Source organism: Bos indicus, chromosome 3, assembly GCF_029378745.1.
Source record: "Bos indicus isolate NIAB-ARS_2022 breed Sahiwal x Tharparkar chromosome 3, NIAB-ARS_B.indTharparkar_mat_pri_1.0, whole genome shotgun sequence".
In the NCBI taxonomy this organism is placed as follows: Eukaryota; Metazoa; Chordata; class Mammalia; order Artiodactyla; family Bovidae; genus Bos; species Bos indicus.
In genome coordinates this window covers 47,158,212-47,175,097 of record NC_091762.1, presented here as the reverse complement: position 1 = coordinate 47,175,097, position 16,886 = coordinate 47,158,212, and the positions used below count along the sequence as shown (strand labels likewise).

General features: G+C 38.4%; 1 protein-coding gene across 5 annotated transcripts in view; it reads left to right on the top strand.

The window, feature by feature from the left end:
- The first annotated feature begins 812 nt into the window (after positions 1-812).
- Positions 813-16,886, top strand: part of PTBP2 (polypyrimidine tract binding protein 2) — an 85,417-nt gene continuing 69,343 nt past the window's right edge. For 4 of the 5 annotated variants that reach the window (XM_019957016.2, XM_019957015.2, XM_019957014.2 and 1 more), the window contains exons 1-2: positions 813-933; positions 2,598-2,628. In XM_019957016.2, the coding sequence (XP_019812575.2) occupies positions 926-933; positions 2,598-2,628 (39 nt within the window). In that variant the 5' untranslated portion in view covers positions 813-925. Of the gene's footprint in view, positions 934-1,557; positions 1,860-2,597; positions 2,629-16,886 lie in introns of those variants that run through there. The other variant, XM_070786055.1, reaches the window with a different exon arrangement.

Sequence of the window (16,886 nt, the reverse complement as noted above, 5' to 3'; positions counted from 1 at the left end):
AACCAACGGTAAAGATGGAGCTAGTACTTCCATCCCCACTTGCTCTTTCAAGCCTCCAAATGGTAGATCTTACTGTTGGTAGCAGATTTCTTACCAACTTTTTAATACATCTCTCAACCTGTGTTCTTTTCCATCCAGGTATTGTGAGTATTTCCTACAGGTGCAGACTAATCAGCTGAGTGAGGTGAGAATCGTTATCTTCTTCCACTTGGAACTTCAAGCGTCGGGAAGCAAAAGCCGTATGTTTCAATCTGATGTCTACTTGCTTCAGAAGCACAGTTTTCACTAAGCAGTGGTCTTGGTTAATGGGATAAAGTTTCTTTTGGTTTTTGGTTTTGAGAGGACGGAGGGGTCTGTTAATAAAAGATGGCATAGTAAAAAAAGAAAAAAGCTATGAAATAGTTTTTTTCTTGGCCCATCTAAGTCGACGGTAGCCAAGTTGGGACCTGCTTTGGAGGGAAAAGTGGAGGAGGTCTTTGGGCAGTCCTGCGGTCCAGGGGACACCCTCCCGAGGTCCAGGGCAGTGGGTGTGGAGGGCTGGGTGCTAGTCCACCCACACCGCCCTGAGAGGGCAACAGGGACTTCGAGGAGGAACGTACAATAGAAACCAAGCAAGCCACTCTGCTCAGCAACAGGCCGAGGCCCAGAGCGCAAAGGGCGGAGGGCCCCAGGCGCGCGGCGCCGCGTAGGAGGCCACTGCGGCGGCGCCCCCTCCCCGCCGTCCCCGCGCCCCGCCGCTCGCCGCCCGCAGCCGGGCGCCGGCGCGCTCGGCTCTTTCCGCCGCCGCCGCTGCCACGCGCTGCCCCGTGCGCTCCGGCACCTTCGGCAATTTCCGTCGGGCTCTAGCCGCCATTTTCTCTCCGCTTGTGTGTCTCGCCGGCTGCGTGGCTCGGTTCTTGTGAGCGAAGCTTTGTTCGGTTCGGCAATGGACGGGTAGGTAACGGGTTTGGCGAGGTGGTGTGTGAGAGGGGAGTGGGGCCCGCCTGTGGCCCCGTCCGGGGTCGGGCAGAAACCCTCTGGCGGCCCCTCCCAGGGCTGGGCTGCCGTTACCCAACCCCCGCCCCATCGCACACACCCCTCCCTGGGCTTCCCCCGGCGGGCTCTGGTCGAGAAAACGGGAAGAAAGCGGACTCGTAGGCTTGGCCGGCATTGGGGCGACGACCCCGGAGAAGCAGCGGGTCTTGGAGGGGCGGCGAGGGATGCGGTGGGGGCCCCAGAATGTCTCGCCCGGCCCTTCCCCCCTCTAGGAGCCATTTCGATCCGTAACCGGGGACCCGGACCCCGGACGAGCGGTTCCGGTGGGAGCGAGTGTAGCGGCCGGAGAGCGAGGCCTACGTTGGGGGGAGGGGGGCGGCTCCCCGCTGAGAGAACAGAGGCCCCCCTCCCCGGACCCCCTCCCTAGAAGTCCCAGGCCTTCTTGGCCCCGCCTGGCCCGCCCTGGCTGGGGGAGATGCCGGTGGCGGGAGCTCCGGGGAAAGCTAAGTGGGAGCCGCGGGGGAAGGGGGGCGGGGAGGCGTGCGGCGGCGGGAGGAAGGGGGAGGGCAGATGTCACACTCCTTTGTTTTCACTGGAGTCTGCTAGTGGGGGCGGGAGGCTGAAAAATGCCTTTCTTTGCGGCCTAAGAACGTTGAAGGCTTGGCAGAAGGGCCCAGAAATTAAATCATCTCAAAAAACGAAGTGTTTGTGGTGGACATCAGTCACATGGGCAAAGGCTAAGAGCTGTGGCAGAAAGAAGAGCAGATAGTCAACACAGGGCCATCTTTTCAGCTACTTTGACCAGTTTCGGGAAAAACAAAAACAACTCTTAAAAAGCCAGAACCATCTACACCTTTGAGGCTGGCGATAGAATGCTAAGTGAGGTGAGGCAAAGGCTTCGGGAAATGATACGGGACCAGGGTTTCCCTGCACTTAACGCTCCACACCTGAAAAGACTCTAATAATTTAACTCATTGTTAAAGGAGGCACCCTTTAGGGCGAAATGTAGCCGTATTCAGCCCGTTTGGGAGCATAGGAAAACAGTATCTTTTATTGGAATCAGTGACTGTATTTGAAGGGTCAGAAGTAAAATACGAGGTTTTTTTAAGCATCTGGATTTCGATGTTTTTTAAGGGTATCAAGTGCAGATCTAGTAAAAGTTAACAGACTAACGAAATTTGACTCATCCTAGGTGTTCTCTAAAGATTATTTTCTAGATGAAACAAGTCCAGATTTCACTGTTTTCCCCAGATCAGCATGGAAATAGATGGCAAAATTTGTATTGAATTTCATGTTTCCTCATCCTATTAAGATTACTAAAGAGTTGAATTAAGTCTTAAATTATTAACCTAAGTGTAGCGGGACATTATGTAGGCTTTGGGGTTTTGTTCTTTTTGCTATTTGAAATTAAAAAAAAAACACCGAAACTGTGAGTTTCCTCACATGTTTGAAAGTCATTTCTAGAAAGCCAAGTTGATAATGTTCCACCGACCATCTTTGTGTGTGTTTTCCATCTGCATTTTGAGTGGAAGATTTATGATTGATGAACTACCCTAAAAAGTTTCTAACAGTGACCATTTGAATAACTAGAGGTTGAAGCTTTTTGTTTGTTTGTTTTACAGAATTGTCACTGATGTTGCAGTTGGCGTAAAGGTAGGAAAACAGTGTTTAAAACTAAGGAAAGCTGGGTTCCTCGATCTACTGAGTGTATTATCATTAAAGGAAACTTTCTGTTGACTTCTGAAAACTATAATATAGCTTACAAAAATTCCAGTGGAAAGTACTTGTTGAATTTTTAACATTGGTTTATATAAATAGTTTTAACCTAAATAGACAACCATAAATTTTTCTAGAAAAGCAGTCTCTGAGAATAATATTTTAAAGTATGAATGGTGTTCAAGGAATTGAAAAAGCTTATATTCTTGTAAATATAAAACGATAACCCAATTTTCTGAGGGGAACTTATGGTTCTAAATGGACAGATAAAGTGATTTGACCTAAATGATATAATTATAGTAATATAAGATTTTTTTCACTCTGCTTTTCTGTTATGAAGTCTGAGATATTTTCACTAGTAATAAGCTTCATTAGAAATCAGTTTACCCTGATTTTTAAAGAGAATAAAGAAACTTGTTCAGGCAGTTAGCTTCAAATTTGAGTCAGAAGTTATAGAGTTGGTTTGTGCGTCTACTAAAGAAAGTTAGTCCTTACATAGAGATTGTTTAGAATCTTTCGTCACTCTCTTTGGCCAGAAAAACTATTCATACTTTAAACCTTAGATCTAGTGCTTAGGCCTTTCATTTCCTTGAATCCTTGTACATTTTAACATTGGGATGTATTACAAATTTCTGTTTGTAAACCTTTCTGCCCTGTTAGGGCACGATTCTTAAATCTTTAGTTTTCCAAGCCTGGCAAAATGTCTTTCAAGCCTAGATCTCAAATACTTGTTGGAGGCAAGACATTTACCTCCTTCAAGTATGAGTGGTCACGAGAGGCAGTTTGCTCTTGAGAGTCCAGTTATTCCTGACCATTCTAAATAATTTTTGGAATTCTTAAAATTTCATCAATAACAATGTGATATTCTTTAGAACACTTGGAGATATTTTGTGTTTTCTTGCTTATTTTCTGTCCTCTCTTTCTAGTAAATTAAGCACTTGTCCACACTGTACTATTTTGCCTTACCTGTTAAGTTCATATTATGTAGATTGAGGGAGAAGTAATGAGCTTTTTGTGGGAAGGTGTATTTATTTTTATTCAGCAATGGTATTTTCTAAGAGGGTCAGATGTAGTTAACCATCCAAGCATATCTTCTGGAAGTGAATTTTTAAAAATATAAATGATGCAAGTCTGAGTTGTCAATTACTGGATAAGGAGAAAAGGAATTCACAAAACCTAGAACAAGCAGAAAGAAATGAAGATGCTTGGAAGAGGGTGTTCAGATGTGGTTTATTGGCAGTTTTCTACATTAGTAGTTTGAAGAGGGAATGTTGTTAGAAAATTATGTTAAAGTGGTTGCTAGCCTTTTTTTTTTGTCTGTTGTTTAATATAAAAGTTTTGATAACTGAAGTTGTATTTTTATAATCTGCTGCTGCTGCTAAGTCGCTTCAGTCGTGTCCGACTCTGTGCAACCCTGTAAACGTCAGTCCACCAGGCTCCCCCGTCCCTGGGATTCTCCAGGCAAGAACACTGGAGTGGGCTGCCATTTCCTTCTCCAATGCATAAAAGTAAAAAGTGAAAGTGAAGTCACTCAGTCGTGTCCAACTCTTCTTGACCCCCATGGACTACAGCCTACCAGGCTCCTCTGTCCATGGGATTTTCCAGGCAAGAGTACTGGAGTGGGGTGCCTATAATTTGCTAGGATAATGGTTAAGAATTTTTCCTTTGGCGTTGGATTTATGTGCCAAGTAATTAAGCTTTCATGAAATTTAAAAAAGTAATACATGTGTGTAGTTAAAAAAAATTCAAGTGAAAAATATTTCTCCTTGATTTCCAGTCCTTTTTCTTAGGTGTAGGTGATTATGTTAAAATTTTTTTTGTGCATTTTTTTTCCTGAAATTACTAGTTTACATATTACCACACATATAAACATCCTTGTTTAGTTACACAAATGTATTCATGCCATGTGTACTGGCCCATATTGTGCCTTAAAAAGAAGCTTTATTGAGATATAATTTGAGATCAACCACCTATATTTAAGGTATACAGTGTTTTTACATATATACACCTATGAACCACTACTATCAGGGTAATGAACCCCAGGAGTATCATTTTGCTCCTTTGTAATTACTCCCTTCTGCCTTTCTTTCCCCAGCCAACCACTGATCTGTTTTGTGTCACTGTAGATTAGTTTGCAGTTTTTAGAATTTTAAGCAAAGAGTCATACAGTATGTATCCTCTTTTTCCCTGGATCATTCCACTCAGCATTATTGGAATTTCAGCCATGTTGTATATCAGTAGTTCATTCCTTTTTATTGCTTAGTAGTACTACATTGTACAGACATACAGCAGTTTGTTTATCCACACAACTCTTGATGGACATTTGGATTGTTTCCAATTTGGGTCTATTATAAATAAAGTTTCTGTGCAGGTCTTTTTGTAAACAAATGCTTTCATTTCCAGTTTACTGCCCGTGGCATCCCCCATCTACATCCTCTCTAGTGCTTGTTACTGTTTTTTCTTAATTATAGACAGTCTGATGGATGTGAACTGGTAATCTCTTTGTGGTTTTATTTTTCATTTTTCTAGTGTCTTTGGTGTTGAACATCTTTTCATGGACTTTTTTGCAAGCTATATGTCATTGGTTAAGTCTATTTGAATGTCTGCTTTTCAAATTGATTTATTTCTTTAAGTTTTGAGAAGTCTACATTCTGGTTACAGGTTCTTTATCAGATATATGGTTTGCAGTATTTTCTGCCTTTTTTGTTTTGATTCTCTCAATGGTGTTTTGAAAAATAGCATTTTTTAATTCTGATGAATTTAAGTTTACCAGGTGTTTGCTAGTGTGGCTCATGCTTTTGGTCATATCTAAGTCATCTTTAGGATCTTCCCTGGTGGCTCAGACGGTAAAGCATCTGCCTACAGTACCTACCATGTGGGAGACCCGGGTTCAATCCCTCGGTCGGGAAGATCTCCTGGAGAAGGAAATGGCAACCCACTCCAGTATTCTTGCCTGGAAAATCCCATGGATGGTGGCACCTGGTAGGCTACAGTCCATGAGGTCGCAAAGAGTCGGACACGACTGAGCGACTTCACTCACTCACTCATTGTCTTTACGGCTTCCCTGGTGGCTCAGTGAGGGCTTCTCAGTGGATCAGGGGTAAAGAAACCACCTGCAATGCAGAAGATACAGGTTTGATCCCTGGGTTAGGAAGATTCCCTGGAGAAGGAAATGGCAACCCACTCTAGTATTTTTCCTTGGTAAATACCATGGACAGAGGAGCCTGGTGGGTTGCAGTCCATGGAGTCACAAGAGAGTCTGAAGTGACTTAGTGACTAAGTAATAAAAACAGGTCATTGTGAAACCCAGGGTCACAAAGATTTCTCCTTTGTTTTCTGATAGATTTTATAGTTTTTAGTTTTACATTTAAGTTCTTTTTAACTTTTTTTAATATGATGCAATGTATGAATCAAGATTTTTTGGATTTGAATATGGAAATTCACTTTTTTTAGCATGATTTGTTGAAAAGACTTTTTTTTTCTAATTGAATTGGCTGTGCATCTTGGTCAGAAACAATTACTATCTACATATGATTCTTTGTACTGTATTCTTTTTCATTGACCCGTTTTTGTCTATTTAGTAGCCAAAAATGTACTATCCTACTTAGTTTTATATCAAATCTTGAAATAAAGTGGAACTGTGTTTGTTTTCAAAGTTGTTTTGGCTCTTCTGGGTCCTTTACATTTTCCTATGAGTCAGTTTCTACAGAAAGGCCTGCTGGAATTTAATTGAAATTAACTTGAATCAATAGAGCAATTTGGGGAAAATTAACATCTTAATGTTGAGTTTTTCCACCCATGAACACAAATTATCTTAACATTTAATTCAATCTTTTACTTTTTGGAGCAGTTATATTTTCACTATACAGATTTTTTGTCTTTTTACTCAGATTTATCCTTATTTTGGGTTTTTTTTTTTGGTGCTATTCTAAGTAATATTTAAAACAAATGTCCATTTGTTATTAATATATAGAAATAAAGATTATTTTTGCCCATTGCTTTTGTATTTAGCACATTTGCCAGACATTTTTATTACAGTATACAGCTTTTTGGTAGATGCCATCAGATTTTCTGTGTACACTGTTTATTATATTTTCTATCTGAATGTCTTTTCTTTTTCTTACCTATGGCATTTAGTTGTTCAGTCACTAAGTATGAAAAAGCATCTAGTGCAGTGTTTAAATAGGGAGAGCAAGCATTCTTTGTTCCTGAATTAAATACCTTAAATGACGTTATTTTTTTCCTAAATGTTTGGTACAGTTCACCAGTGAAGCTGTATGGGTTTGCTGTTTTTGTGGGAAGGTTTTAAACTACACATTCAATTTATTGAATAGATACAGGATTATTCAGATTATCCTTTTGAGTGAGCTTTGGCAATTTTGTTTTCATAGAATTAGTCTGTTTCATCAAAGTTGCTAAACTCTTCATCAAAGTTGCTAAGCTTTTTCATCACAGTTGCTAAACTTATTTGTAGGGTTGTTTGTTGTATTGGATTTTTATATTTTTAATAACTAGAATCTATAGTGATGTCATCTCTCTCATTTCTGATATTGATAATTAGTGTCTTTTCCTTTATCAGTCTGTCTAGAAATACATTGATTTTATTAATTTAAATAATCAGCTTTTGGCTTCATTGAATTTTCTATGTTCTCCATTTCCCATCTTATTGATTTCTGCTGTTTGAATGTTCTGCTTTGTATTTAGTTTGCTTTTTTCCTATTTAATATTAAAGTTGATGTAGTTGACACGGTATCTTTTCTAATACAGAGGATTAATGTTATGTATTTTCATACAAATATTGCTTTCATGGCATCCCTCAAGTTTTGACATGTAAGCTTCTTTTCATTCAGTTCAGAGTACATCTACCATGTTTATTTCTTTGACCCATGGATTATTGAGAGGTATGTTATTTAATTTCCAGGTATTTGGAATTTTCCATATACTTTTTGTTTGTTTCTAATTTAATTCATTGTGCCTGGAGAACATATTTTGGAAGACTTGAATCTTTGTAATTTTTTCTTATTTTATGGTTTAGATATTATATATCCTGTTAGTTTTAAGTGCTTTATAGAGAGGTGTATTCTGTTGTTGGGCGATGTGTTCTGTATATGTTAATTAGGTCGTGCTTATTGGTAATGTTGTTCAAGTGATGTCTTTCTATTGCTGTCACTTACTGAAAAAATGACATTGAAATCTATATTGTGCGTTCGTTTGTTTTGCCTTGTGTTTCTATCATTTTCACTTTATATTTTTGAAATTACAATTAGTACATAAATGTTTAAGATTACTATGTCCTCTTGATATATTCACCTCTTTATTATTATACAGTGACCATTTTTATTCATGGTAATCTTCTTTGCTTTAAGGTATACTTTTTCTAATTATACTCATCTTGGCTTTGTTTTGAGTAGAGTTCACATGGTATATCTTTTTCCATTGTGTTACTTTCAGACTATTTGTATCCTTCAGTTTAAAGTGTAGTTCTTGTAGACTACAGGTGGTCAGAGTATTGGAGCTTCAGCTTCAGCATCAGTCCTTCCAATGAATATTCAGGGTTCATTTTCTTTAGGATTGACTGGTTTGATCTCCTTGCTGTTCAGGGAACTCTGAACAGTTTTCTCCAGCACCACAGTTCAAAAATACCATTTTTTGAGTGCTCAGCCTTCTTCACAGTCCAACTCTCACATCTGTCCATGATTACTGGAAAAACCATAGCTTTGACTATATGAACCTTTGTTGACCAAGTGATGTCTCTGCTTTTTAATGTGCTGTCTAGTTTTGTCATAGCTTTTCTTCCAAGGAGCTAGTGTCTTTTAATTTCATGGCTGCAGTCTTTGTCTGCAGTTATTTTGGAGCCCAGGAAAATAAAATCTGTCACTTGTTTGCACTTTTTCGCCTCTATTTGCCATTAAGTGATGGGACTGGATGATATGATCTTAGTTTTTTTGATTTTGAGTTTCAAGCCAACTTTTTCACTCTCCATTTTTTACCCTCATCAGGAGAAGGCAATGGCACTCCACTCCACTACTCTTGCCTGGAAAATCCCATGGACGGAGGAGCCTGGTAGGCTGCAGCCCATGGGGTCTCTAGAGTCGGACACAACTGAGCGACTTCACTTTCACTTTTCACTTTCATGCATTGGAGAAGGAAATGGCAACCCACTCCAGTGTTTTTGCCTGGAGAATCCCAGGGTCGGCGGAGTCTGGTGGGCTGCCGTCTATGGGGTCGCACAGAGTCCGACAGGACTGAAGTGACTTAGCAGTAGCAGTAGCAGTGGCTCTTTGCCATTAAAGTATTAGAATACTTCTCCCCTTTTGGCCTGTGTACTATTGTTATTATAACATTGTACTTCTACATGTTATAAATTCTATAGCGCATTCTTTAAGTAGCCATTTATCTTTTTAAAAGACTTAAACAACAAGAGAAATAACCTTCTACTTTACATAGTTATGCACGTGCATTGAATACTCAGGGAGGATTCTCTGCTGACCTTCCAGAGTTCTCTTTGTGCAGCTCTCTGTTGAACTCTGCCAAACAAACTTGAGCTGCTTTGATCTTGGATTTTTGACTTTTAACTGTCAGGGAATTTCTGAAGTTCAACCCAGTTTCCTTATTGGAGCTGGGCCTTGACCTGGACTTTCTCAAGCTAGTAAGCTGGGACAGTCATGGCTTATCCCATGGTGCATCGTTGTCAAGTGTCCAGTGGTCTTGAAAAACAGTGTTGTATAAATTATGTATGACTTTTTTGTTTTCCTAAGTAGGGCAGATTGGTCCATTGTTACACCTTCTTGGCCTGAAGTAGAAGTTCACTTAAAAATTTTACTTAATATGGTCTCTGCAATTATAGTTTTGTCTTGTTACATTGGTGCCTCACACTGTAGTTGCTTTACACATCACAGTTGAGTTCCACATCGACTAATATTTTGATTTAATTATTTTTGCAGTTAACAAGTGAGAATATTAAAAATAAAAGTAAAAATACTGTGTCAAATTAAATTACAGCTAAAGAGTTTATTAAAGCCACAATGCCAAGAGGATTCTTACTCATTTGTTTTCTACAATTGTGTATGGGAGTGCTTGTTTTTCTGTACCCTTAGCAATTCTGAGTTTTAATGAAAATTTAGAATATTAGCTAATTTTAGGGTAAAAAAAGCTTTGTAATTTATATTTTGAAATAGGTGAGATTTTAAAACTTTGGCTTTCTGTTTCTGTGAACTGCCTCTTTGAATATGGGATCTATTTTAATGATTATCATGTTTGTCCAACTCTATATATAAAGATAATTGATTCATATGCATTATAGGTACTTTTTCCTACAGTTTTATTACTTTTTTGATACAGTTTTGGGCATTTAGATGTTGTTGCCCACCAGGCTCGCTGGTCCATGGGGTTCTCCAGGCAAGAATACTGGAGTGGGTAGTCATTCTCTTCTCTGGGGGATTCTCCCAACCCAGGAATCGAACCTGTGTCTCCTGCATTGCAGGAAGATTCTTTACCATCTGAGCCACCAGGGAAGCCCATTTGAATTATTAAGTAGTATAATTCAGCTTTTTTTCCTGTTTGATACTTAAACATTTTAAAACATTTTAAACTTAAGTTTCTTTAGAATTGAGATGACAAACTTTGAATATTAAGTGTGATTGTACATAAAAAGTATTTTCCATGAACTAAGTCCTTTATTAATGTTAACCAATTTATACTACATATAGAATATCCAGTTTTTGTAGCTCTGGGCTATGTTGAAATCTCATTTTTCATTATCCATATGAATGTTTTCATTAATTTCAGTTCAGTTAGTTCAGTACCTCAGTTGTGTTCAACTCTTTGTGACCCCCACGGACTGCAGCACATCAGGCCTCCCTGTCCATCACCAACTCCTGGAGTTTACTCAAACTCATGTCCATTGAGTCGGTGATGCCATCCAACCATCTCATCTTCTGCCGAGCCCTTCTCCTCCCACCTTCAATCTTTCCCAGCATCAGGGTCTTTTCAAATGAGTCAGCTCTTCTCATCAGGTGGCCAAAGTATTGGGAGTTTCACCTTCAGCATCAGTCCTTCCAATGAGTATTCAGGCCTGATTTCCTTTAGGATGGACTGGTTGAATCTCCTTGCAGTCCAAGGGACTCTCAAGAGTCTTCTCCAACACCACAGTTCAAAAGTATAAATTCTTTGGCACTTAGCCTTCTTTATAGACCCCTTTTTATTTGGTTAGGTCAGTGAGACTGTGAAACAGAAAGGAAATTGGTAGATTTTAATACAAAGTTTGTTGCATTTCTTAAAAAAAAAATTTTTTAATTCTTTGTAATTTGTTTCAGAGGTTTATTTCTATACTTTTAACCATTTTGCCTCTGAAATTCTTGCAGAATAATGGGCCCAAATAGTTAGCTTTTTTTGGGTTAAATTTCACTAGAATTTTGAAAGCACCCGTTGTAAACTGTTGAATGCAAAGACAGTTTAAGTTGTAATATGGGTACTTTATTCAGCATCATTGGCTTTCCTAGGTAATTGCAATAAAATAGTACTAAACATAACCTTTTTAATAGTAGTTGAATATAACTGATTGATGACCAGTATTTTAACCAAAAACTGTGTTATTCGGGTTTTTAGGTTTTGAGTTTTCTTAAAATGTTACATAATTCTTGCTAGGGTATTTATGTTAGAATTTCAAATTAAAGACATTTGTACTCTTGCCTGGAGAATCCCATGGACAGGGGAGCCTGGTAGGCTGCAGTCCATGGGGTCACTAAGAATTGGACACGACTGAGGGACTTCACTTTTCACTTTTTACTTTTATGCATTGGCGAAGGAAATGGCAACCCACTCTAGTGTTCTTGCTTGGAGAATCTGAGGGACGGGGGAGCCTGGTGGGCTGCCTTCTATTGGGGTCACACGGAGTCGGACACGACTGAAGTGACTTAGCAGCAGCAGCACAGTGTGTCTACTAAATGACAGCACTATGTTAAAAACTGGTGATTCAAAGACACTAAGAATATATGTGTCTTGAGAGCAGAGACCTTACTTATTTTGTTGATTTTCCATCATTGGTAGTACATATTACATAGTACATAGTATACTTAATGACTCTTGGAAGGTCTCTGGCTTCAATATGCTCATAATCTCATGAGCTACTTATCAGTAAAAAGGTCAATGCCAATTTTATTGCTTAACCTTCTTCCTTTTCCCTGGAGATCCAAAAGAGCTATATCTTCTAGGACCTCATCTAGTTAAAGACATAAATATACTAATTCAAGGTTTACAAAAATGCCCTAAAGCTACAGTAGGGAACATTAATTGGTAGAATCAGAGTAGATTTCATGAAATTAGTGGATTGTGACCAGTACATGTAAATGTTTGGGTGCAGAACTGAGCAATATATGTTGAGGGAAAGACATATCTAAAGTTGTGTCAATAGGCTGGCACAGATTCATAACCATTGAACAATCAGCTGAATCGTTTGAATTTTACTGCAGAGTTTGTATGTGGGAGGGAGAGAAAATATAGGATGTCAGATAGGTAGGCAGAAAGATTGTACTTCATGTGGTAGGCAGTATTCCATATACCTGTTGAGTTCAGTTCGGTTGCTCAGTTGTGTCTGGCTCTTTGCAACCCCATGGACTGCAGCACACCAGGCTTCCCTGTCCATCGCCAACTCCTAGAGTTTACTCAAACTCATGTCCGTTGAGTCGGTGATGCTGTCCAACCATCTCATCCTCTGTTGTCCCCTTCTCCTCCTACCTTCAATCTTTCCCAGCATCAGGGTCTTTTCAAATGAGTCAGCTCTTCTCATCAGGTGGCCAAAGTATTGGAGTTACAGCTTCAGCATCAGTCCTTCCAATGAACATTCTGGACTGATTTCCTTTAGGATGGACTGGTTGAATCTCCTTGCAGTCCAAGGGACTCTCAAGAGTCTTCTCCAACACCACAGTTCAAAAGCATCAATTCTTCTGTGCTCATCTTTGTTTGTAGTCCAACTCTTCACATCCATACATGACTACTGGAAAACCATATACCTGTAAGCTTCCATATATGAAAGTAGCTCATTATTCTATTTTTAGAATGTCTCAACTGAGCTGCAAAGTCCTTAGCTTTGGTATTATATGGAGCACTATGATTTAGAATCATGAGCCTCTGTAGTTAACTGTTTAGATATCTTATTTGGTTCATTTGTGTTGCTAAATTGAAAGTTAAATAAGTTTCCTAATTTAGTTTTAGCTATTCATGAAGGACTAAGGTGGTTAGGTAAATTTTTTTACTTGAAAAGTAATAAAATATAATCAAAAAGTTATGGAAGAAATGTGTTTTTGAGAAATGATTCTTGTTATAGCTATTGTGAATTTTGAACTTAGAAAAAAGACATAGTAGTATTATAAACTGTTATTTGTCACTCAGCCCAAACAATCATCAACAAACAACCCATTGCTAAAATTTAGGCTATCCACACTCTACTTTTCTCCTCCTCTGTTATTTTGAGAAAAATTCCGGGTATTTGTATTCGTTCGAAAGTACTTTATTGTGTCTCTTTTAAAGATAGAGTCAGTTCTCTCTGTCTACCCTCCTCCCTCTCTGATTTAAAGAAATACAACCACAGTGCACTCCCTCCAAAAGAAAAAAGCAGCAATTGCTTAATGTTCTCAAGTGCCAAATTTGTGTTAAGATTTCTATTTGTCTTGTAAAAGTTGTAGTACGTTTACTGTCTTTATTTTTAGTGGTATGGAAGGTTCAGGATCAAAGATCAACACATTCAGTAAATAAATTTCTTTTGATCTGCAAATTATCCTTTTATCCTTGTGAGGCTTTTATAATTACATTTTATTTTTGAAGAAAACTGATTGTTGGTGGTACAGAGTTATCCGTAGTCTGCATCTACTGATTGTATTCTGATGTTACAATTATTATGTTCTCCATATGTGTCAGTTGGTGGATGGATCTAAGGCCATCACGTTCTCTTGATTTTTAGTAATATTCTGTAAGTGGTGGAATGTTTTTCTGTTAAAAGATACATGATAGCTGATTTTTTTTTTTGCATACGTCTGTGTTTTTTCAAGAACATTCGTTTAAATAACTTTGTTAAACCTGTTTATGCTCAGCATAGTCTTCTCGATAAGTATCTGTTCATCAGTATTCTTAAAGGATATATGCAAAGATGGAAAGTCCAAATAAAATTTTTATAATAAAGCAGAGTCGGACACGACTGAAGCGACTTAGCAGAAGCAGCAGCAGCAGTATTAAAATGTAATATAGATTGGAGTTATTGATGATGAAAAAGAAATGTTTTGTCAGTGTAGGTCTTGTCAAATTAAAAACACATGATTTAGAATTAACAGACGAGTTAACATTGAATAAGGTAGCCTCTGAGTTTCAGTTTTACAGCTTTTAAAATGGGTTTAACGGGACCTATTTCAAAAGTTGTCTTGATTGAACAATATGTAAAAGAATTAGCACAACATGGTACATAACTACTCAAATGATGGTGATGCTTTTTATTATAGTTCTTTAATCTGTAAGTGAGCGAGTAAGTGAAGTCGCTCAGTCGTGTCCGACTCTTTGTGATCCCATGGACTGTAGCCTACCAGGCTCCTCCTTCCATGGAATTTTCCAGGCAAGAATACTGGAGTGGTTGCCATTTCTTTCTCCAAAAGATCTTCCCGACCCAGGGATCGAACCGAGGTCTCCTGCATTGTAGGCAGACGCTTTACCGTCTGAGCCACCAGGGAAGTCCTGTAAATCTGTAAATCCTAAGAAGGAGCACTTTATTAGAAGTCAGCTTCAAAGTTTTCATTTATTTTCTTGGAGTTTTTATATATTGATTTATGGAACTTTTCCTTTTATTGATTCTTAGGAGTTTTTATGAATTGTGGGTACTAAAGCTTTGTTGTACAAGGTACAGATAAACTTCCTGTCTGTGGCTATTTTTTTTTTAATTGATGGTTAGATTTGGAAATACTAACATTAAATTTGTTTTAGCTTTAGGAAATTTGTATTAAATTGATCTTTTATATAGTCTTCCAGATTTTATTTTGAACATTTAAAAATTTTGATTTTCACATTTAGGGCCTCAGTCTACTTGAAATTTAATTTTAGTGTGTTATAAAGGTTACATGGTTTTTTTCCCCTTATGGCTAACAAATTTGCTACAAACTTGATTGATTTCATGTTTTTCCTACTGATCTGCAGTATTAGTTGTCGTGTTGCCATATATGTGAGAAACTTCCCTGGGCTATCTCTTCTGTTTCATTGTTTGTGACTATCGCTATCAATACATGTCTTAATTTAATGTAGCATCATGATAAATCCTGGCTGGAATTTTGGTGAGTAAATTTCACAACTTTTCTTAAAAACTGTCCTTGGCATTTTTTTTCATTTATTTATATATACAAATATATATATATGTTTGTGTGTATATACAAGATAAGGTGGCTGGGTTCCATGAAGACTTTTGATTTTTGATTGTAGTTGTACTACATTTATAAATTAATTGGAGAGCATATTTCTTCTCCATGATATTTTCTTTATTTGTAAAAGACATGCTCAATGCAGAAACTTGATGCTTTAGGCAAAAAGGAAAATAAGTCACTGGCAGTTTTACCAAAGCTAATGCATTGTACTTCCCATCATTTGTCCTACATGTTGCAAGGATTTTAAACAGCTTGTGTGTAAGGCATGAGGAAAGAGAGAGCCTTTTTTTTGACAAATAGTTTGATTTCTTCCAAAGTTATTTTTCAGATTTATTTCTTTTTAATTGGAGGATAATTGTCTCTCAATATAGTATTGGCTTCTGCAATACAACAACATGAATCAGCCATAGGTATACATGTCCCCTCCCTCTTGATCCATGCTCCCACCTCTCTTCAAAGTTTACTGATTTATTCGGTTATTCAGTACTTTGCTATTTTCAGAATTTTATAGCATTTTTTAATTCTCCCCTTTTTTATTTTTGCTAAAAGCACATATTCATATTTTATCCTTTAATTTTTCTTGTCAGAGGCCTTATTTTACTGGTTTTTTCAAAGTACCACCTTCTGTAATTTTTTTCATATTTCACTAATTTCTGTTTTTATCTCTTTCTACCCAGCTAGATTTGTTTTATTATTTTTTGTCACTTTACATGCTGAACATGTTTATTTTCTTATTTAAAAATGCATTTAAGATTAAGAAAAATCAGTTGATACGTTTGGCAGTAAGCTTTGATTTGTAGAGTTCTCTTTTTCCTTTTTTTTTTTGAGATTGTGATATAATTGACATATAACATTATATTATTTTCAGGTATACAGCATGATTTGATGTACGTATAAAAATTGTGAAACAATTACCAGAATAAGTATAGTAAACATCCATTGCCACACATAGTTAAATTTTTTTCCTTGTGCTGAGAACTTTTAAGATTTACTTTAGGAAACTTTTGGAGAAGGCAATGGCACCCCTCTCCAGTACTCTTCTTGCCTGGAAAATCCCATGGACGGAGGAGCCTGGTAGGCTACAGTCCATGGGGTCGCTGAGAGTCTGACACGACTGAGCGACTTCACTTTCACTTTTCACTTTCATGCATTGGAGAAGGAAATGGCAACCCACTCCAGTGTTCTTGCCTGGAGAATCCCAGGGACGGGGGAGCCTGGTAGGCTACCGTCTATGGGGTCACACACAGTCGGACACGACTGAAGTGACTTAGCGTAGCGTAGTGTAGCATAGCGTAGCGTTAGGCAACTTTCAAATATTGTTAACTATATCAGCGTGTGTTACATGGTCAGGGCTAATTTATGGGCTTCCTTGGTAGCTCAGCTGGTAAACAATCCGCCTGCAGTGTGGGAGATCTGAGTTTGTTCCCTCGGTTGGCAAGATCCCCCAGATGAGGGAACGGCTACCCACTGCAGTATTCTGGCCTGGGAAATGGACAGAGGGGTCTGGCAGGCTACAGTCCATGGGGTCGCAAAGAGTTGGACACGACTGAGCGACTTCCACTTTCACTTTTTCACTTTATGTCAGAATTCCAAGTTTGTACCTTTTGGCCACCATCTTTATTTACTGCCCCAGACTGTGCTTCGGAATTCAGTGTTTTGCGTTTTTTAAGAGTTTACAGGTAAATGAGATCATACAGTGTTTGTCTCTCTCTCTCTCTGACTTATTTCACTTAGCCCTATGACCTCATTTGCATGTTGTTGCAAATGGTAAATTCTTCTGTTTATAGCTGTTATGAATGT